General features: G+C 42.3%; 1 protein-coding gene across 1 annotated transcript in view; it reads right to left on the reverse strand.

The window, feature by feature from the left end:
• The window catches only part of CSMD1 (CUB and Sushi multiple domains 1), a 2,005,298-nt gene that overhangs the window by 444,727 nt on the left and 1,536,615 nt on the right, over positions 1 to 23,956 (reverse strand). Inside the window, exon 12 of the mRNA XM_043454305.1 lies at positions 13,666 to 13,778. Within this exon, the coding sequence (XP_043310240.1) occupies positions 13,666 to 13,778 (113 nt within the window). The remainder of the gene's footprint in view (positions 1 to 13,665; positions 13,779 to 23,956) is intronic.

The raw sequence follows: 23,956 nt of genomic DNA on the forward strand, positions 1-23,956 counted from the left end.
CATTTTCTTGAAGAAAAAAATACCTACTAGGAAAATTCAATGAATCACTACTTATTCCTAGCAAAGAATAGTTGAAATTAGTCTCAACATTTACAGTTATTGCATATATATATATATATACATATATATATATACACGCATGTATAAACTTTACATACAGACTAGGTATACCTATTCTATATGAAACATATTACCACAGACGATGTTTAAGTATATTAACAGAGCAAATGGGCTTCCCTCATAGCTCAGTTGGTAAAGAATCCCCCTGCAATACAGGAGACCCTGGTTTGATTCCTGGGTCAGGAATATCTGCTGGAAAAGGGATAGGCTACCCACTTCAGTATTCTTGGGTTTCCCTTGTAGCTTTGCTGGTGAAAAATCTGCCTGAAAAGTGGGAGACCTGGGTTTGATCCTGGGTTGGGAAGATACCCTGGAGAAAGGAAAGTCTACCCACTCCAGTATTCTGGCCTGGAGAATTCCATGGACTGTACAGTCCATGGGGTTACAAAGAATCATAGTAAATGTTCAAAACTATTTCCCAAATACCCACTTATGTATGAATTCTTCTGTAATAGTAAAAATGAAAACAAGTGAAAATATGTATGTATGTGTATGTGTGTAATGTATATGTGTGTACACACATAAAATATGTGCATGCATGTACTGTATATGTGTGCATACACATGAAAAATGTGTGTGTGTATGTGAGTGTGTGCTTAGCCTCTCAGTCGTGTCTGACTGTTGGGGACTCATGGGCTGCCCACCCGGCTCCTCCGTCATGGAATTCTCCAGGCAAGAATCCTGGAGTGGGTAGCCATTCCCTTCTCCAAGGATCTTTTTGACCCAGGGATCCAACCCGGATCTCCTGCGTTGCAGGTGGATTCTTTACCACTGAGCCGCCAGGGAAGTCTAAGAATATGAAAACCAAGAATTTAAACATTGCAAGTATATTCAATAGAGTAAAATATTTAAAAACAAAAAACTAAAAAGTAGGTAATGCCTGTTTTCAACTCAGGTGCACAGTTAAAATGTGAAGTTAATAAAACAAGGATGAATGTATCAAACAATTTTCTGAGTCAGAAATACAGTGTATTTTACATTCTACTTTGTTATTTTCTTATATTTGCATGAAGTATGCACTTTGTTCCTTTTTCCTCATTTGCATCATTACCTAAAATTACCTTCTCTCAATTCTAAAATTCAAGTTCCCGGAAGAGCCATGGTTCAACACTGGGAACCCAGCTCAGAACCTGGCTGAAGCTAAGTAATTGCTGGTGGGGAGGGTGAGTTCTCCAAACCTGAAATGATGCTATTTTGTCAATCACAGTTATTAGCTCCCTAGATGAGGACACGGTGTACTCTGGGGTGGCCTGGAGACAGAAAGCTGAGTCAAATGGGTCTCTCTTCTCAAGGACCAACAATTAAAAACGTCATCTTGGGAAGAAGGGAGATGCGACAAAGCTGCTGGAAACACTGGAAGCACTCCTGCTGAGAGAGCCTCCTCTCCCTGGAGATGGGCCCTGATGCTCCCCGGTGGAGACACAGGTCAGGGACCCCTCGGGGAGCCAATCGCACAGGCCCTGAAGGGAGAAAGGGGGAGGCGTGTGAGGGACAGGCATGGCCGCGGCGCAGAGCAGAGGGGCGGCCGCTAAGGGACTGACCTCGCGGCCGAGGCCGGGTCACAGGGTCCAGGAGACACATGAGCCCTGTCCATCCCCCGGCACTGGTCCTGGGCTTCCAGGAGCCGCACACCTGCTCCCTCTCCCAGGAAGGCCCGCCATGCAGCGTCAGCATCGCAGACCTGCAGACATTTACACACCCCGCCGTCCTACACTTGCCTCACCAAGAGCTCCAGGGACCTGAATCCACAGGCGGGGCTAGAAGCAGAAGACACCAGCGGAAGGCCTGAGCACAGACGCGTGGGGAGATGGCCCCTCTGCCACTGGGGGGTTTGCCAAAATGTGGAGGCGGGGCTCCTGGAACTCACGGATGATCCAGGGAGAGGGAGCTGGCAGGTCACAGTCCCCAGTGGGTTAGGACATGGGTGCCATGGAGACAAGTGACCAGCAAGCGACTCATGCATGGGAGAGTGAGGCGTGGAGGCGTGGACAGACTGAATCTGGATCAGAACCAGCAACTGCGATCAAACATGGGAGAGCGAGGCGTGGGCACATGGACAGACTGAATCTGGATCAGGACCAGCAACTGTGATCAAACATGGGAGAGTGAGGCATGGACACGTGGACAGACTGAATCTGAATCAGAGCAGCACCAGCAACTGCGACTCATGCATGGGAGAGTGAGGCGTGGACACGTGGATAGACTGAATCTGGATCAGAACCAGCAACTGCGATCAAACACGGGAGAGTGAGGCATGGACACGTGGACAGACTGAGTTTGGATCAGAACCAGTAACCAGAAAGATTCTGTGTTGGCTGTTGCCTTCTCTGCCACTGGGCTGAAAGTGAAAGTGAAAGTGAAGTCACTCAGTCATGTCCCACTCCTAGCAACCCCATGGACTGCAGCCTGCCACGCTCCTCCGTCCATGGGATTTTCCAGGCAAGAGTACTGGAGTGGGTTGCTGTTCCATAAAACTTTTAAAGCCTAAATTAAATTCTTAAAAAAAAAAAAAAAAAACTAGCACATACCTATAACTATTAACAAGGGGCAAGTGTCCAACACGATATTAAAACTATCTCAATGGTCCAAGTGTTGGCTACCACTTTGGACATCCCCCCATTCCTGCACTTATTTAAGAAACAGCTACATGCCTTCCACCTGGTCTGGAGGCTCGGGGTCCATGTGGCAGCAGAAGATCCATGTACTGCAGAGCTCCAACCCACGGGACAGACAGCGAAATGACTGCCAGGATGAAGGCGGTTCACTGTGGAGCAGGAATGTGTACACAGCGCATTCATGATAAACCTGTTAAGGGGTGACTCCCCCCAGCTTCAAGGGAAAGAGGCAGAGGAGCTCTGCTCAGTGAGAACAGCGGGGGACCCCCATGGCTGAGGCTGTAAGAGGCACCACGGGGAATCCCTGGATTCCTTGCTGGGGATGACAAAAATGGACAATGCTAGATAGAGGCGTGGAGCTCAGGAGCTGAGAACCTTCAGGGAACTAGGTCCAGGTCCCCCTGACAGAACAGCCACCTGGCCAGCAGAGGGGAAAGCGAAAAATAAGGGAATCTAGAATGGGCAGGAGAGGAAGGTGGCCTTGAGTATGTATTGTACATTTTTCTAGGAAATGAGGCCCATTAGAAACCTAGAGAGGTTGTTCCCGGGGTGGGGAGAAATGATGGTTTCTCGGGCAGTGAACCTTGGGTGCCACAGCAGCCAAGGCCATTGGATCTCACAGCTGCATCCCTGCCCAGGAATCACATCAAACGGTTGTGTCTGCTCCCCAGGGACACCACATCCATCACTAATGGTACCAGTCCTGCCCACCCGCTTCAGTTTGGGAAAGCTGCGGAGGGCGTCACTAGGATCAGCCAGTGTTCCATGTGGACCCATGTCCAGTTCAGCAGCTCCTTCTCTGCCTCCATCTCCTCCTTGAAGGTATCTCAAAGAGTTCCCCCAGTACACGCTCCCAAACAAGTCTGGCTCAGTCAGCATTCAACACAAAGGGTACTTTGTCATGGATTTAAATCAGGTCCTTGAAAACATTTTAAAATCCACATTAGGTACAAGACAATATCTATTGTGGACAAGGGGAACACACATCATAAACTCTTGATGGGTTCATCTTGGATTTTGCACAAAATTAAAACACAAAGCTATTTTTAGTTGGACCATAGAGAAGGCTGAGAACTGAAGAACGGATGCTTGCAAACTGTGGTGCTGGAAAAGACTCTTGACTCCCTTGGACTGCAGGGAGATCATACCAGTCAGTCCTAAAGGAAACCAATCCTGAATATTCACTGGAGGAGTGGTGTTGAAGCCCAAGCTCTAATACCTTGGCTACCTGATGCTAAGAGCCAACTCATTAGAAAAGACCCTGATGCTGGGGAAGATTGAAGGCAGGAGAAGGGGGCAACAGAAGATGACACGATTGGATGGCATCACCGACTCAATAGACGTGAGTATGAGCAAAGTCATGGAGACAGTGAAGGACAGAGAAGCCTGGCGTGTTGCAGTCCAGGGGTCACAGAGAGTCAGACACGACTTGCTGGCTGAACAACAGCCACCTTGTTTTTAGGGTTTAGGCATCACTCCCAGCCTCACAGGCACAATCCTGCCTGACCTTGTACCAGCTTCAGGCTACAAGGCCAGGGCCATGGGCTGACTTTACGTGTGGACCAGCGGGCTCTCCTCTTTTTACTGGCCACACACTGCACCTCTACGCCCACTTGGGCCCTTTGGAAATGTGTGATTGCTCACACAAGGGGCTACAGAGGGTCCGTCTGAGCGGTCAGAGTGAACCCAATCATTCAAGTAGAGTAACATCTTCAGAGAAACAGAACCAACAGGATATTTCTATCTTTATCTCCATCACTATGTCCATACCCACCTCCAACTCTGTATCTATCTATCCACTTACTATCAAAATGAATTTATTATAAGGAATCAGCTTACATGTTTACAGCAACTGAAGTATCCAGACCCAAGAAAGCCAATGCTCTAAGTCCCAGTCCAAATCAGGGTCCAAAGGCAGGAGACGCCAGTGTCCCAGTTCAAAGACAGATGGACAGCGGAAGCAGCTTTTCCTCCTTCAGCCTGTCCTTCGATTCAGACCTTTAACTGATGTGATGAGGCCCATCCACACTGGGGAGGGTGAGCTGCTTTACTCTGTCCACCGATTCCAATGTTGACGTCGTCCAGAAACACCCCTACACACACACCCAGAATGATGTCTGCCGGAACGTGTGGGTGCTCTGGGGTCAGCCATCACAAGGGTCACAGCACACGTGTTCGAAGCTCAGACACCCTTGGCTCTGTAGCAGCAATTCTGTTCACCAGGAATGGTTCAGAGAACAGCTCTCTGAACTAGGTCATGTTCCTTTCTGTTAAACTCTGGGATTTACGGAGTAAATCGAGACGAGACCGAGACGCCTACACTCAGCTGCACCCCTTAGCAAAGTGTCCACGGGGCCTGGGACACAGCTCTGTCTCTGAAACAGCAACAGTGAGCTCTATTTTCATGGAAACAATTCTAAGATAGCCTAAACAAGCCTAAAATAGGTCTTGTTTTGCCACACAGCAGCACATCACAGGGGACATTTCCTTTCATTTATCCCCTGCTAAAATTTAAATAGCTATGGCAAATTACATAAAACATGATTTGTGGAAATCAGTTCATCAACATGTGTAATGAACTCTAACTGAACATTATTTTTGTGACAAAAAAAATGATGGAGACATTATTAACTGGAGACAGTGAAGCCATAAAAATACAGGGTTGCCAGCACTGGGAACTCAGGATTGTTTGGACAAATATGCAGATACTATGTGTGTTTCCTCTCCACCTTCCTCAGTGCTGGAGAGACTGTGGTTGTGGGAAGCTCACCCCTGAGCTGAGATTTTGTTTTCTTTTCTCTTCTAGTGAATAAAAATGATCTGCTGTAGCATATAAAGTATGCTGTTTTAAATATATATAATCTCAAACTCTATTTCGTTATTATATTTTGACAAGAATTCTTCTGTATCATTAAATGAAATTTAACATTGATTTACAAAATTATTTATACTCAGCATTTACCTTTGTAATTCATGATAGAAATTTTGAAATATAAAGTTGAAAAACTATTCACTAAGCCAGTTAATGTTCCATATATATTGTTCTGCTACTCACTATTTTATATATATATATATGTATTAGAATTAGCATTAGTCGCTCAGTCATGTCTGATTCTTTGTGACCCCATGGACTATACCTCTCCAGATTCCTCTGTCCATGGGATTCTCCAGGAAAGAATACTGGAGTGGGTAGCCATTCTCTTATCCAGGGGATTTACCCAACTCAGGAATCAAATCCAGGTCACCTGCAATGCAGGCCACCAGGGTAGCCCATATATATTAACTATACATACATGTGAATTCCCTGGAGAAGGGAACATTGACCCACTCTAGTATTCTGGCCTGGAGAATTCCATGGACTGTATACTCCATGGGGTCTCAAAGAGTTGGACTTTCACTGTGAATTACATATATGACTTATGTATGATTTATATATTTATGAATTACATTTGTATACATTATACAGAATTATATAATGCATAGTGGTTATATATTCAGTTCAGTTTAGCCACTCAGTCAAGTTCGACTCTTTGCAACCCTATGAACTGTAGCACTCCCGTCTTCCCTGTCCAACACCAACTCCCAGAGCTTGCTCAAACTCATGTTCATCGAGCCAGGGATGCCATCCAACCATCTCATCCTCTGTTGTCCCCTTCTCCTCCTGCCTTCAATCTTTCCCAGCATTAGAGTCTTTTCCAATGAGTCAGCTCTTCGCATCAGGTGGCTAAAGTGTTGGAGTTTCAGCTTCAGCATCAGTCCTTCCAATGAATATTCAGGACTGATTTCCTTTAGGATGGACTGGTTGGATCTCCTTGCAGTTCAAAAGACTCTCAAGATTCTTCTCCAACACACAGTTCAAAAGCGTCTATTCTTTGGTGCTCAGTTTTCTTTATAGTCCAGCTCTCACATCCATACATGAATACTTGAAAAACCATAGCCTTGACTAGACGGAATTTTGTTGGCAAAGACAAATCTCTGCTTTTTAATATGCTGTCTAGGTTGCTCATAGCTTTTCTTCCAAAGAGCAAGCATCTTTTAATATCATGGCTGCAGTCGCCATTGGCAGTGATTTTGGAGCCCCCCAAAATAAAGTCTCTCACTGTTTTCATTATTTCCCCATCTATTTCCCATTAAGTGATAGAAATGGATGCCATGATCTTAGTTTTCTGAATGTTGAGCTTTAAGCCAACTTTTTCACTCTCCTCTCCCACTTTCATCAAAAGGCTCTTTAGTTCTTCTTCACTTTCTTCCATAAGGGTGGTGTTATCTCCAAATCTGAGGTTTTTGATATTTCTCCCAGCAATATTGATTCCATCTTGTGCTTCATCCAGCCTGGCATTTCACATGGTGTACTCTGCATATAAGTTAAATAAGCAGGTGACAATATACAGCCTTGATGTACTCCTTTCCCTATTTGGAACCAGTCTGTTTCCATGTCCAGTTCTAACTGTTGCTTCCTCACCTGCACACAGATTTCTAAGGAGGCAGATCAGGTGTTCTGGTATTTCCATCTCTTGACAAATTTTCCAGTTTGTTGTGATCCAGTCAAAGGCTTTGGCATAGCCAATAAAGCAGAAGTAGATGTTTTTCTGAAACTCCCATGCTTTTTTGATGATCCAATGGATGTTGGCAATTTGATCTCTGGTTCCTCTGCCTTTTCTAAATCCAGCTTGAACATCTGGCAGTTCACGGTTCACGTATTGCTGAAGCCTGGCTTGGAGAATTTTGAGAATTACTTTACTAGCGTGTGAGATGAGAGCAATTGTGCTGTAGTTTGAGCATTCTCTCGCATTGCCTTTCTTTGGGATTGGAATGAGAACTGACCTTTTCCAGTCCTGTGGCCACTGCTGAATTTTCCAAATTTGCTGGCATATTGAGTGCAGCACTTTCACAGCTTCATCTTCTAGGATTTGAAATAGCTCAACTGGAATTCAATCACTTCCACTAGCTTTGTTCATAGTGATGCTTTCTAAGACCCAGTTACTTGGCATTCCAGGATGTCTGGCTCTAGGTGAGTGATCACACCATCATGGTTACCTGGGTCATGAAGATCTTTTCTGTATAGTTCTTCTGTGTATTGTTGCCACCTCTTCTTAATATCTTCTGCTTCTGTTAGGTCCATACCATTTCTGTCCGTAATTGTGCCAACTTTCCATGAAATGTTCCTTTGGTATCCCTAATTTTCTTGAAAAATTTTCTTGAAAATTAGTCATATATTATATACACATAATAAGTTTTATAGTATAATAGATGGGTAATATTGTTTGCACAGCTGTATCGTAATTATTTACACCATATTTTTTACCTTTTGGGTTTTTTAATTGATTACTTTGAATTAAATATTTTCATATGCTGAAAGGTTTTAAACAACAAATCTCACTTCTCTTAGACTGCCTTCTCAGACACCTGAAATACCTCCCTAAAGAGTTATTGCTTTTTAAACTTTGCATAATATTTTGCCAATACTTTTCTTAATTATCAGCATATTCTCTATCTCCATATACACACATTTATATACACAGGTGTATGTGTGTGTGTGTGTATGGATGTGCATGTGTATATGTGTGCACGTGTATGTGCGTGTGTGTGTGTGTGTGTGTGTGTGTGTGTGTGTGTGTTCAGTCACTCGGTCTTGTCCAATTTCAACTCCATGGACTGTAGATCATCAAATGCCTCTGTCCATGGGATTGTCTAGGCAAGAATACTGGAGTGGGTTGCCATTTCCTTCTCCAGGGAATCTTTCTTACCCAGGGATCCAGAACTAACCTCCTGCTTGGCGGTCAGACTCTTTACCACTGAGCCACCTGGGAAGCCCAGTGAAACTAGTATCATTATTACTTGCTCCCTTATTTTTTTAAAGAGGAATCTGACACACGGGGGGTTAGATAGCTCACCCTAAGTTACCAGCTGAGTGACAGAATGACAGCCCTGGGCAGTCTGGCTTCAGAGCCACATCCTGAACTATTACAACAAATGTTACACGCACAGTTAAAACCTAGAAAGTGGAATACATGTAAGGACTAGTGGTATATATTTTCCGCTCATATAATAGACAACTACATTTTCAGTCAAATAATATGATTTTTTATATACTTGATTGGAGTAGGAAATGGCAATCCACTCCAGCGTTCTTGCCTGGGAAATCCCATGGACAGAGGAGCCTGGCAGCTACAGTCCATGGGGTCACAAGAGTCAGACACAACTTAGTGACTAAACCACCACCATAAATTTGATGATCACCTGTACAAAATGTTTTTATTTTATTGCCAATTTCTAGTTTAATACAGCACTCTGGAAATAATAGTTTCAAGGACATCTTTTTTTTTTCTTTAAATTAATTAAGTTGTTGATTCTACTTTATTTTTAATTGAAGCATAATGTCATGTTACTTTAGGTGTACAGCAGAGTGAGCATAAGCTGACTATACACATATATATATAGTTTATATATATATGTGTGCATATATATAAATATATACATAAGCAGATGCTTGTTGGTTATCTATTTTATGTCAGTATATACTAGGATATATACATGTTAATCCCAAACTCCTAATTTATCCCTTCTACCCCCTTTCCCCTTTGGTAACCACAAGTGTGTTTTCTGTGTCTATGAATTTATTTATTTATTTTTTGTAAATAAGTTCATTTGTTTTTTTTTTTTTCCATTTATTTTTATTAGCTGGAGGCTAATTACTTCACAACATTGCAGTGGGTTTTGTCATACATTGACATGAATCAGCCATGGAGTTACATGTATTCCCCATCCCGATCCCCCTTCCCACCTCCCTGTCCACCCGATTCCTCTGGGTCTTCCCAGTGCACCAGGCCCAAGCATTTGTCTCATTTGTATCTTTTATTTATTTATTTATTTTTTAGATTCCATGTATAGGTGATATCATATGATATTTGTCTTTCTCTATCTGGCTTACTTCACTTTGTATGATCTTCTCTAAGTCCGTATGATGTCTTTCTTTTGATGTATGATGTTCTCTCAATTTTTAAAATCCTCAAATCTTACCTTATCTCTCTGTTTTAATTATCTTATAAACTATTGGATATTGCTCTGTCAAAAAATAATAAGTGGCCTTGGACTGGCTCTCTCACGAGAACTGATGGCCATCCACTTTTTCACCACATCTGAGGCTGTAGCTATTAACTGGCTATTGGGGCTGTTAGCAGAGTACTAATTAGGACTGAATGTGATTCTAACTTATGCTGTATGGTCATCAAACTGAATCATGATGCCTGGAGGAATATTTGATTGTAATTGAGAACACTTACATCCGTTAATGTTCAAGGATCCTCAATTTGGGAATGGCACTCCTCTCTCAAGTCTTTATCCTAGTCTTTATGGCGCAAGTCTTAGAACTGCTGGGTGTAATTCACAGTCACTTGCTGTTGGGGAGTGTCTGGTATTTGACAGATGTGTTCAGATTCTACCAGAGGCAGGAGCAAGCATGGGTCAGGTGGAAAGGATTCTACCTCTGCATACCTTCTTAAACAACGCAGTCACGTAGAAGTTCAATTAAAGGTCAACTCTAAAACCCCAAATGTCAGGAAGTCTTCAGCAATCATCAGTTCATTCTAGCCCTCACCTTCACACAGGATGCAAATACGCTTTGGTAGCATTTCTCATTAAAAAGAGTCAGGACGTCCCCCTCACCCCATGCTTCCAGCAATCAGGACTCTTCACTCTGTGTGGATGAGGACTCCACACTACACTCCTGTAGGGGCCTCTAGTCACCACAGGACTTTTCAGCGTGGTCACTCTCCTTCATCTCACATGGCAAGGGTGTAGCCCTGTTATGCTGCCTTCACTGCTGGGCTCAAGACACCCTCACCCACCAGCTTTATGCTTTTGAAATACTTTTAATTACCTGCCCCTTTGGTTTTATGAGCAATAAGTACTAGCTGCTTTTTTTCAGCTGCTGAACACCCAACAGTCGACACTTGGAAGACAAGAGCACACTGCTTCTTTGCTCAAATTCACAAAATAAAATGCAATAAGACAAACTCCCAGCTCTCCAGATTGGTATTTCTCATTTTCACATATGTACGCACACATTTGTCATGTCAAAGATTTCAGTGAACTCTGTAATCAGTGGAGCCAGATATTTAAAAAACTGTATCAAAGAAGAATTCAAAGAAAATGTACATATAGATAATTAGCAATACTGAAATAAAACTGCTAATAGGTGCAAAAGTCTTCAATATCCACAACTGAATCTCCCCCATGCCAATTTTCTAATTTTTTCTGAAAATAACTTACAAATTCTTTCTTTATATGGGTCCCCTAACAGTAAAAGAATCCAAATAAAATAACCACTATTTCTAATTTTTTACAGTTCTTTAAAATTTGTTACTTCCTTAGAATTTTGAAACTTATGGAATATATCTAAAATTTTGAAAATTTAAATAGTTATGTGGGACAATGTTTTATTCTGAATACTTACATTTTCTTAGATTATGGTTTATAATAAGCAGTTTCCTTCAAATAGTAGATCTTTTCTGTGTCAGTAAAAATTGTATGTTTAAGATGCAATTTCTTAGTAATTTCGATCAACTATCAGTGCCAAGGTATTTGTAGGAGAGTATAAAACGATCCTGAAAAGGCTTCTCATGACTATAACTTGAATTCAAGATGAGAACAGGCTCTTTTCAAACTTACTGAACAACGACTTCAAATCAGTCATGGTTTTTTTAAAGTATGTCAGTATATGCAAGGGCTTCCCTGGTGGCTTAGACAGTAAAGAATCTGCCTGCAATGCAGGAGATCCAGGTTTGATCTCTGTGTCTTAAAAATCCCCTGGAGAAGGGAATGGAACCTACTCCAGTATACTTGCCTGGAAAACCCCATTGACAGAGAAACTTGGTGGGCTACAGTCCCATGGGGTTGCGTAGAGTTGGACATGACTGAGTGACTTTCACTCACTCACTCACAGTATATGTGAATAGCAGTATATGTAAATGTTTTAACTTTTATAAATAAGTTGTTTCATATAATAATTTATAAAACATCATTAATATTAGAAAGGTCACCGTATCATTTCTGGGGACACATTTAATTATTTCTTTTAGTCAAATACACGAAGGATCTAAGCTGAAGATACAAGCAGTACATCCATCACTGCTTTGGTTTTGCATAAACGCAAAGGAAGAATTTAATATGCCCATGAGCCTTCTTAAATGTTTATTTCTTGAGTTAAAACGATGTAATTACTGATACAGAGAACATGAAAGGAAGGCTCTACAGTTGAATGGTCTGTGTGTTCTTGTGCGTATTTATTTGCCAGTTAAAACAAATGTGCTTCCCGACAGCTATGCCTTGAGGTTGGAGTATCATGAAGATCATTTTCACTCTTCCTATTCTGGTCTCGGATCCCCCTTCTAATTTGTCTTACTCTCAGTTCTTTACCATTTCTAGCAATCAAGAGACGCTGACCCACGGATCCTGGGATGGCCTGAGACACATGCTGAGGGCTGCCTAGCTGCCGCATCATCACCTTTAGAACCAAAGTGCACAAGAAAGGAGTTACATGAACTAAACCTCTGAGAACCTGAAATCAGAGGGCAGGTTGCTGATTTTGTTTTTTGAGGGGTGGCAGTGAGAAAGGGTTTTTGTTTTATTTCTTCTGTTTTTGCTGGGAATAAGGAAGAGATAATTCAGATTTTTAAAGATATTGTCATTGGATAAAGATTTTCCTGTGAGTCTAGAACTACTTGGGAATGTCTAATAGAAGGAAATATCACTGATTTCCCAGAAGATGTTGTCGGACACTTGAAGAAAGGCAGGGCTCAGCTGAGGCTGACAATCTAGACATGCAGTTGAGTTTGGAAGCTGTGTCCCACACCTCCAGCCAAGGCTTGAGTCAGTAGCTGAATATCTGGGGGTCGTGCAAAAGCATGAAAATGTAGGTCACCTCAGGTGCATTCTATTATTCTTTCTACTTCTGTTTACATTTTGAAATTTTTCAAAATTAAAGAAAAAGTTTTGAAAGATAGCTATCAATATGCCCCGGACAAAAGTTGTGTTTCTGGAGCTTCCCTGGTGGCCCATGTGTTAAGAATCCACTTTGCAATGCAGGGGCCTGCTCGGAGAACTAAGATCCCACGTGGTGTGGAGTACCTAAGCCTCGAGCCGCAAACTACTGAAGCCCACGTGCTCTAGGACCCGCATGACCCCACTACTGCAGCTGGTGCACCAGCTGGAGAGGCCACGTGCTGCAAATCAGGCCCCACGTGCCCAAACCAGGCTCTGACGCAGTCACAGAAACACATGTGTTCCCTAGGACAGCCAGACGAAAGAACTCAGGTGGAACAGTGAGACCTTTTACACAGGTGCCACACAGCTTGGGGCCCTGGGTCACCTGCACAGTAGCTACTTCACGACAGCAACTCTCAGCATCTCACAACTCAGGGATAAAGCCAGCTTCCTCGCAGGAACCCTCTCTTCTTCAGAGCAAACACAATCATAACTCTCAAAGCGAGGCTGTTAGCAGATCCTCCCCAGCTCTGTCGAGATCTCCCTGTGCTCCGTTAAAAAACCCACACATTTGTACATGAGGACGCATGTAATAAGCTTTGTTGAATCGATGCTGTTGAAATCTATACTCTGTTCTAAACGTTTCCCTAGTTATAATCATGACAACTTCCTCCCGGGAAGAGAGAAAATGCCAAGATCTACAAGTATGAACATATTCCATCGCTTACACATGATTCTTAATGTCACTCTCCATTTTGCCACCATAATGGCCAGCCAAGCTCTCAAGAAGTCAACATTTCCTGCTTGCAGAAAAGAGTTCTAAATACAACTATAACTAAGGAAGTCGCAAATAAGTCCATATTTTTAAACATCGTTCTCACTTATCAGTTTCATTACGACCCTCGCCCTTTGTGAGAAAGCGGGTTTTAGTGTGCTCAGATCTTACCTTGGTAAACGGCTTTAAATCCAGGCGAGGCTATGCTGTCATCAGACTGTAGGTGTAGCCACATCTGGTTGCTCATACTCACGATGAGGTCAGGAACACTGGATCCAGTGAGTCTGCAGAGACAAGAAACGCCAAAACCATGGTTTAAGGCACCAAATAGCTCCACTTCTACCTTGATGGGGCTGGGTGGGGTGTCCTTCTGCTTAAACAGGCAAACCATATACATATAAGACCCTCTTTCAAAGAATCTATAGCCACTTGTAATTTATATCCATAATCACAATACCGCTGACCATTTACAGTAATGATTCTATATTATAACTGCAAATTTGTATCTTTGACTTTAAAAATCAACATATGGTGGCCGACACCTCTGTGTGTTTGGCACTGAATGTTTCTTCTATTGTTGTTTAGTTGCTCAGTTGTGTCCGACTCTTTGCAACCCCATGGACTGCAGCACACCAGGCTTCCCTGTCTAACATCACCCAGAGTTGACTCAAACTCATGCCCATTGAGTTGGTGATGCCATCCAACCATCTCATCCTCTGTCATCCCCTTCTCTTCCTGCCTTCAATCTTTCCCAGCATCAGGGTCTTTTCCAATGAGTCAGCTCTTCACATCAGGTGGCCAAAGAATTGGAGCTCTAGCATCAGTCCTTCCAATTAATATTCAGGACTGATTTCCTTTAAGATTGACTGGTCTGATCTCCTTGCAGTCCAAGGGACTTTCAAGAGTCTTCTCCAACACCACAGTTTGAAAGCATCAATTATTCAATGCTCAGCCTTCTTTATGGTCCAACTCTCACATCCATACATGACTACTGTTAAAACCATAACTCTGACTATATGGACCTTTGTCAGCAAAGTAATGTCTGATTTTTAACATGCTGTCTAGGTTAGTCATAGCTTTTCTTCCAAGGAGCAAGTGTCTTTTAATTTCATGGCTACAGTCACTATCTGCAGTGATTTTGGAGCCTAAGAAAATAAAGTTTGTTACTGTTTCCATTGTTTCTCTATTTGCCTTGAAGTGATGGGCCCAGATGCCATGATCTTCCTTCTCTGAATGTTGAGTTTAAGCCAGTTTTTTCACTCTCCTCTTTCACTTTTATCAAGAGATTCTTTAGCTCCTCTTCACTTTCTGCCACATGGGAGGTGTCATTCTGCATATGTGAGATTATTATTATTTCTCCTGGCAGTCCTGATTTCAGCTTGTGCTTCATCCAGCCCAGCATTTCTCATGACATACTCTGCATATAAGTTAAATAAGCAGGGTGACAATATACAGCCTTGTTGTACTCCTTTCCCAACTTGGAACCAGTCTGTTGTTACATGTCCGGTCTAACTGTTGCTTCTTGACCTGCACACAGGTTTCTCAGGAGGCAGGTAAGGTGGTCTGGTATTTCCAACTCTTGAAGAATTTTCCAGTTTGTTGTGATCCACACACTCAAAGGCTTTAGCATAGTCAAGGAATCAGAAGTAGATGTTTTCCTGAAATTCTTTTGCTTTTTCTATGATCCAGGGAATGTTGGCAATTTGATCTCTGGTTCCTCTGCTTTTTCTAAATCCAGCTTGAACATCTAGAAGTTCTTGGTTCACATACTGTTGAATCCCAACTTGGAGAATTTTGAGCATTACTTTGCTAGCGTGTGACATGAGTGTGATTGTGTAGTAGCGTGAACATTCTTTTTCATTGCGTTTCTTTGGGATTGCAATGAAAACTGACCTTTTCCAGTCCTGTGGCCACTGCTGAGTTTTCCTCTATTTCTATGCATTGATCACTGAGGAAGGCTTTCTTATCTCTCCTTGCTATTCTTTGACACTCTGCATTCAGATGGGTATATCTTTCCTTTTCTCCTTTGCCTTTCACTTCTCTTGTTTTCTCAGCTATTAGTAAGCCCTCCTCAGACAGCCACTTTGCCTTTTGCATTTCTTTTTCTCGGTGATGGTTTTGATCACTGCTTCCCGTATAAGGTCTCTGGGACCAGAATTTTCCATGCTCATATGGGGGCAGAACTGGAGAAACTGGGAGGCTTGGTCACCCTCTGTGGTGGGCAGATGTCCCTTCCTGCTGGGTGAAGGACCGCATCACACCATGAACATGGAAGCTTGCCTAAGCCAAGAAAATTCTGGTTCACACACATAATGCGTGGCATGCACAGTCTGGAGTTTTTATGTACCTTTACCACAAAATGCCTTTAAAAATTATACCTTAGGATGGAATCTTCTTGACCACTAAAAATAAACACCAAGCTGTGGAATGACAGGGAGGAGACATGAACACACTGACTCAGTGACAAAAGCCAGTCTGAAAAGGCTGCATTCAGTATGAGTCCAACTCTAGGACTTTCTGGAAAAGGCACAACTATGGAGACAGTTAAAAAAAATCAGTCATTGCCAGGGGTTGGGAAGTGGGCGGGATGAACAGGTGGAGCATGGGGAATTTTTAGGGCAGTAAAGCTACTCTTCAGGATACTGTAGTGATGGATATATTACAGATACATGATGGATACTGTAACGATGGCTACACATCACTGCATGTTTGTCCAAACCCACAGACTTCAGCATTGAGAGTGAATCCTAATGTAAACCATGAAGTTGGGTGATGATGTGTCCACAGAGGTTCATCTTTGGGAAAAAAAAAATGCAGCACTTTGTGTGGGATCTTAATAATGGTGGGGGTGGGGGGTCTGCGCATGTCAGACCGTGGTGCTGTGGAAAGCTGTGTACCTCCCTCTCAGTTCTGCTCTGAAAATAAACCTTCTCTAAACAAAGCTAGGGGACACACACACACACACGAGGAACTCAAAGGTGACCACACGTTAGAAGAATACTGACCAGGACCACAGCACACCCAGCTGACAGATTTGGCAAATGCACTGAACGTCCCTTCTGCATATTAAGGCCCAGGTCACAGCGAACGGAAGCTTCAGTGAAGCATTCATCGTGTGTTAACAAAACAGTCACACAGCGACTGCCGTCAGCCAGTGAGGGGAAACACTAAATTCATTGACTGAAGTCCCCACGCGGACGGAAAAGCATGCGGAAAGGGGAAAAGTGTGAGAAAGGAAAAGTCAGCTCAGCCAAAACCAGCGTCTGCAATCAGAGAGGAAGCTCTGCGGTCAGCAAAGCTGTTTCGGGGGAGCAGCGCATGGTCCGCCCAGGGATCACATCACTGGGGACCAGTGTGGCCTCCTCACCCGAGGCGCCACGGGGCTCGGCTCCTCGGAGGAAGATGCGCGGCGGTCATGACACGCGCACGTCCTCGGTGTTACACAGATGAGGGAAGGAAGGGTTTCAGTGAGTGATGGGCAGGCGCCAAACAGGTGCTCCTTCTGAAGATTCACTGCTCTATATGCTTGTTTGAAGACAGACTTTTTTCCTTCCCTGTGCATAGACTTTATTCAAGTGTAACATACCCAAAATGGCACTGAGCATGGATGTCTGGCATTCATGTCTGCTCTGACATAAAATATACTATTCTTTCTTCTGTTGCTCAGTCCTTCCAGAAAGTATCCTTTCCGAGCCTTTTCCTTTCAACCATTCTATGTATATAAATATTTTAAGTTTCTCTCTTACAAGCATCAGATATTTGTTTTATATTTTCCTAACTTTTATTTTATTGACATTATTTTTATCCAGAGATTTTAGACTTTTATTTAGAATATAATTGCTAGTAAATGAAAGTTCATATTTCTCATGTTATCCCTTTTTTGATTAGCCAATATTTTTACTGTCTCTTTAATCTAACAGCTTGTTTCTTTCCCCAAAACTTCAAAGATGCCATTCTATTGTCTTTTTACTTCTTTTTTTTATATTGAGAAGACTTCTGTCAATCTTATATTTGCTTTTCCCCAAAACTTCAAAGATACCATTCTATTGTCTTTTTACTTCTTTTATTCATATTGAGAAGACTTCTGTCAATCTTATATTTGCCCCTTTGAAAATAAAATTTCACTGCTTATGCTACCTGTAAGATTTTTCCCTGTTTTTCAGCAAATTTATTACAGTGTGCCGACCTGAGCTTTCTCTCGTATTACGCCAAATGTCTTCGAGAATTTCTTGAATCTTTATCCTGATGCCTGTTGTTAATATTCTTTGGGATAATGTCTTCAAATATTAGTTAGGTCCCATTTTCTCTTTCTCTGCTTCAACTCCAATTACCCATGTATCTTCTGTACATTTTCTTTCTGCTTCAGGTTGAATATTTTCTACTGCTCAACCTTCTAGTTCAAGCCATATCTATTGAGTTCTTTATTTCAGATGTTATATTTTAAAATTCTTAAAATTTCCATTTGATTTGTTGCTATGAATTCCAGCTTTCTGAAAAAATTCTTGGTCATTTTATTTATGTTCTGAAATATATAAAACATAATTATCAAAGTCTTTAGTGATAACTACACTATTTAGATGTTCTTTACTTTTTACTATTGTCTGTCTCTTGGTTTTGGGTCATTGGGAGTTATTTCCAGACATTTTGGTTGAATGCTAGACTTGGTAATGAGCCACTGTAAAAGCTGTGCTTTTATCTTCTTCCTTGGAAAATTTAATTTTCTTCTGGCAGTGAGAGTAACCACCTTGATTCATTCCGTCTTTGGAAGGACTTCAGGCTTCGTTTCAAGGTTGTTGATTTCTCACTGCTTACAACCTCTTCTGCCACAATTCGGAGACCACAAGTACATATATTTACACATGCCATCAATGAGTCACATTAATTTCACCTCTTCCACACTCCTTTCACCATTTCTTGCTTTTTGTCTCTGCCTTTTCAGTCTGAGTGTCTCCTGTCAACATCACTGAAGTAGCCTCCTAACTTACCCTCCTGGTCTGGTACCACTTCTGCCCCACCGCCCCCAACACTTGATTTAATTTTTAAGTTGCTTAAAACACAATTATCTTGTAGAAAAATTTCACACATTGAAAAGATTTATAATGCCAAGTTAATTATTTTAGAAATATCTCAGTGCAAATACTTTGAATTTATTTTATTTCTATACTGGACTTCATTTTAATACAGTTTTATGTTAGTCTATAGATTCATATAAAACTAAATAAGCATGTACACTGCTATACTACAAAGTTCCCTCAATCAAAATTAAATTAAGATGATGTGCATTACTCTAGTTTCAGAATTTAATCCTGATACTTAAGTGATTGCTGTATTTATGAAAATTATTGTAAATGACTTGGTACAATCATTTATTTTTAAATTAATTATTTAGCACATTTATAAATTACTTAACCATTCAGGAGATATTTTATGTTAATTTTTTAAATTTTACAACATTATTTTCTAATTATTTAAAACAAATTACTTCCCCTTTCGGTCCTTTTTTTCTCCCCTAGAAGTACTTTGGTTTGCTAGTACTGACAGAAATATATGTTTAAAATAAATAAGCAAATATTATTACCCTCTGCAACTGTTTGTTGAAAACAGGAATTTTTTTCTTTCAGCAATTTATAATTGAAAAATATAATAAATGCTAGTTTTGGTAAAATACTTTAACAGCCATCACAACACATAAGCGGTAACTGTTTTATTTAAAACAGCTTTATTTTATCCAAAAACTTCAAAATAAGATTATTCTAACTAACCACTAAGATATTCAACTTACTTATTAGGAAACTGTATTAAAATTGTCTCTTGTCTTTCCAGTCATATTGGTATTTTTAACAATTCTCTAAAAACATTGGCACTTCTAGTCCTCCAGGAGTTTGGTAAATACTGAAATCACTGCCTGGAGTGCCTATGCTCCCTGGATAGGAACCAGGAGTTCTTACAGACTGAGGATTCTCACTCCATATTTCTCAACTCCCTTAGGTGAGGGGGGTATTTTTTTTTCCTCCAGGTCATTGTAGAATAGTACCCTGCTGACATTTCACAAATGTATCACAGGCATCTATTAATACTTCCTCCTTCTCCTTCCAAATTCTAAACCTTCTTGAGTGCAAGCTTATGTTACTTGACCTTTTTAATCCCCAGACTCTTGCATATAAAATGCACCATTGCTTTAAAAAACTGTATACATGAAAATATATATATATAAATCATCCCTATTAAAATTCATCTAATATCTTCATATTTAAATTTCATAGGAATATCTCCCACTAATGATTTAAATCTTCATTTGATTTTAGCATATCAAGGATTTCATATCTGAGGTTCTGCTGAAGCTGTGCCTTTAATTTACCCTGTGATTTTAGCTAAATTATCTTACATCTATGTCAGTTTCTTCATCTGGGAAATGATGGTATGAAATTACCTTAGAGGAGTCTTTCAGACCTAAACTTTTCTTATCTCTTTGATAGAGTTCAGCCCTGGTGGAGCCGTGGTAACCTCAGTAGTTTGACATGACTCCTTGCAATAGGACTTGTAAGAACTTGTAAGACTGAAAGACTTGCAGTCAGAGAAATCAGCAGTTTCTCTGAATATAAGTCCCAGCATATTGAATCATTAACCAAAAGGAAGAAAATGACTTTTGATTGTGTGTTTGTTCCTTTCCTACAACCAGGGTGCACTGTATCAAGAGAAGAGCTAAATTCTTTCATAGGACAAGGAGTCATTGTTCTTCAAATTTCACTGATGGCTCAGATGGTAAACAATATGTCTGCAATGTGGGAGACCTGGGTTCAATCCCTGGGTTGGGAAGATACCCTGGAGAAGGGAATGGCAACCCAGTGCAGTATTCTTGCCTGGAGAATTCCATGGGCAGAGCAACCTGGGCCCTGGAGGGCTACAGTCCATAAGTGGCAAAGAATTGGACACAGCTGAGTGTTAACACACTCATAAGGCAATAAAGGACTTCCCTGGTGGCTCAGATGGTAAAGAATCTGCCTGCAAGGCAGGAGACCCAGGTTCAATCCCTGGGTTGGAAAGATTCCTTGGAAAAGGGAATAGCTGCCCATTCTAGTATTCTTGCTGGATAATTCCACGGACAGAGGAGGCTGATAGCCTACAGTCCACGGAGCCACAAAGAGTCTACTAACACATGTGGCAATAGTTTCATGATGCTTTGTTTGCTGCTAATACTACAGTATATATGATAGGCGTCTCATTTCTGGACAGGTCTTTTTGGCCCAAGTTGAAAGAGTCAACAGTTCTATCCTCATACGTTAATACATCAAATATGTTTTCTGGAAAGGAAGTGTAAACTCAAACTGACAATTTCACTCAGCACAGCACCAGACAATTCCCAGGTCATGTGGAATTTGTAGTTTGTTTCTTGATACTGATGAATAGAACTTCCTTGTATGACCAAGGTATGTTTATTTACTTACCTATCCAAGGACACTTAGGTTGTTTACAGTTTGGCAATTAGGAATAGAGTTAACTCTATTCATGCTTGGCAAATTTTATTTCTTTATGATAAATCCCACCTAGGAGTGGGATTGCAGGATTATATGATACATAAATATTTAACCCTATAGAAACTGCCAACCTGTTTTCCAGAATGGCTATGCCATTTCACATTCCCATTTGCAGTCTCAAAGAATGCATAGTGTGTAATTCTATTTACATGATATTCTCAAGAAGACAAAGTTTAATGATGGAGAACATATCAGTAGTTCAAGGTTTAAGGTGGGAGAAGGTGTGACTCCAGAGAGACGGCATAGTCTTGAGAGGTGACAAACCTCTTTTGCATCCTGACTTTTCCAGTTTATTTTTATTTATAGATCTGTATTCCAAAAAAGTCTATTTTACTGTATATTCATTAAATAAATAATTTGTTCAAACCTAGAGATTAAAAAAAAAAATCTGAGCAAACGTCCCTGAAGTCCGGGAGACACAGGTTCAATCCCTGGTCTGGGCAGCTTTCACAGCTGCAGGGCAACTAAGCCCAAGTACTGCAACTACTGAGTCCACATGGCCAGAATATGTGCTCCACAACAAGAGAAGTTGCTGCAATGAGAAGCCTGCCCAGCACAGCCAGAGAGCAGCCCAGCCCACAGAGAAAGCTTGTACGCAGCAATGCGGACCCAGGGCAGCCAAAACTAACTCAATAAAAATAATTTAAAAAAAAAAACCTCTGAGCATGTCACAAAGCTATCAAAACACGAATCTGGTGCAAAGTAACACCTGGAACACATCACACCTGCAAGGTACTGCCAGGCACCTGAAAGGGAATGGTTGTGGGGAACCTTTGCAAGTAAATGTTACAAGTTACAACCTGGCCTAAAACTGACCTGTTTTGAAGCTTTTGCAGTTTTTTTTTAACATCAATAAATTTCATAAGTTCTGGAGAAAGTATAGGAAATACAGAGCTATTTAAAATATACATTGTAGTTGACTGCTTGCCTTGATTGGGTTGATACAGTGTGTGCCAGAGACAGATAGGGAGATGCTAAGACCCAGTGTGTGGTCTTTGCAGCACCTGACAAGAACCTCCCTCCCTCAGGGATGGAGTAAAATGCCTTCAGGGAGAGTCAGAGATGCCCTGATACAAATCCTCAGCAAAGGAGGCAGAGGCAGTGTCATAAGCTGACGAAATCATTAAACAAATGAGGAAGAGGGGGTATAACTCCGGTCTTGGAACCATATGTTTGTGCTCTGAGGTTCAGTTCAGTTCAGTCACTCAGTTGTGTTTGACTCTTTGCGACCCCATGGACTGCAGCACACCAGGCCTCCCTGTCCATCACCAACTCCCAGAGTTTACTCAAACTCATGTCCATTGAGTCGGTGATGCCATCCAACCATCTCATCCTCTGTCGTCCCCTTCTCCACCCATTTTCAATCTTTCCCAGCATCAAAATGAAGAAATAAAGTGAAGTCGCTCAGTCGTGTCTGACTCTTTTGCGACCCCGTGGACTGTAGCCCACCAGGCTCCTCCATCCATGGGATTCTCCAGGCAAGAATACTGGAGTGGGTTGCCATTTCCTTCTCCAGGGGGCCTTCCTGACCCAGGGATCGAACCCGGGTCTCCCACATTGCGGGCAGACGCTTTAACCTCTGAGCCACCAGGAAGCCCCTCCCAGCATCAGGGTCTTTTCAAATGAGTCAGTTCTTCGCATCAGGTGGCCAAACTATTGGAGTCCCAGCTTCAGCATCAGTCCTTCCAATGGCTATTCAGGACTGATTTCCTTTAGGACGGACAGGTGGCACATCATTAGGAGCCTTTCTGACCAGATCCTGAGGGCAAATCCACCTGAAGACAGCCCTGATCAGAGTTCCAGGTTCTCCAACCCACAGCATCCCACCGGCTCCTCACGTAGGGGACCTACAGGTAACACGTCTGTTTACATGATATGTACCAGAACAGGAAGAGGAAAGGTCAACCAATCCAGTATTCTTGCTGGGATAACCCCATGGACATAGGAGCCCGGCGGGCTACAGTGCATGGGGCCACAAAGAACTGGACATGACTGAGTGACTGAGCCCGGTCCAGCAGCAGAACAGAGGCTGGAAGTGGGAGGGCGGCAGGACTCTGGGTTTTACATCAAGGTGACTTTGGAAAGTCATTTTAGGCTCTGGTCTTATAGAATAGATATTCATGTTACTATTATACATGAAGTCAAACCCGGGGATTGACAGTACATATGCTAAAGTTGTTAAAGTTGCCCCACTGGCACCGACATGAAATTAGAGCAAGCTTATCGTTGACTGTGACTCTCACACAGGCAAGCTCCACCGTCCGAGGATGCAGCTGGTGTCCCTCTTGTGACGTTGGGCGGACCAGCACCACCTGTGTGGGGAATGGTGAGGGGCCAGCCTTCCCCCACCCCAGGGGCCTGGGCTCCCTTTTCTGAGTAAAGACACAGAGGCAGGAGAACCTGCAAGAGAGACCCAGCCACACCAGTGGCCCGATCCAGGAAGATTCTATCTCTGCAAATCTGAGACTGAGACTCCCCTCCCCTCCTAGAGACGGGAGATGGGGGTGGAGGGGACAAGATATGAACTGGAGGAGGGGGCAGCGACTAGTGTGAGCTCCACGGGCACCAGCCAACCACGTGGAGCAGGGCAATGCCCTTGAGCAGGGGTCCTCAGCCTCCGGGGCCTGACGCCTCATGATCTGGGGTGGAGTTCATGTAATGATGACAAAATAAAGTGGGCAATAAATCCAATGCACTAGAGTCATCCCCAAAATGTCCCCCATCCTGGTCCATGGAAAACTTGTCTTCCACAAAAACCTGTCCCTGGTACCAAAAAAGTTGGGGGCCGCTGCCTTATAGGCCCTGATAATGAACCCATCACCGGAAACCCAGCCTGCACACGTTGGCCAAGAGCTGCGTGTTAAGTCTAACCAGGGAGACTGCCTGCTGAAATAAGAGGTTTATGTAACTCCTAGCACATCACAACA

Source organism: Cervus canadensis, chromosome 31 (genome assembly GCF_019320065.1).
Source record: "Cervus canadensis isolate Bull #8, Minnesota chromosome 31, ASM1932006v1, whole genome shotgun sequence".
Taxonomy (NCBI): Eukaryota; Metazoa; Chordata; class Mammalia; order Artiodactyla; family Cervidae; genus Cervus; species Cervus canadensis.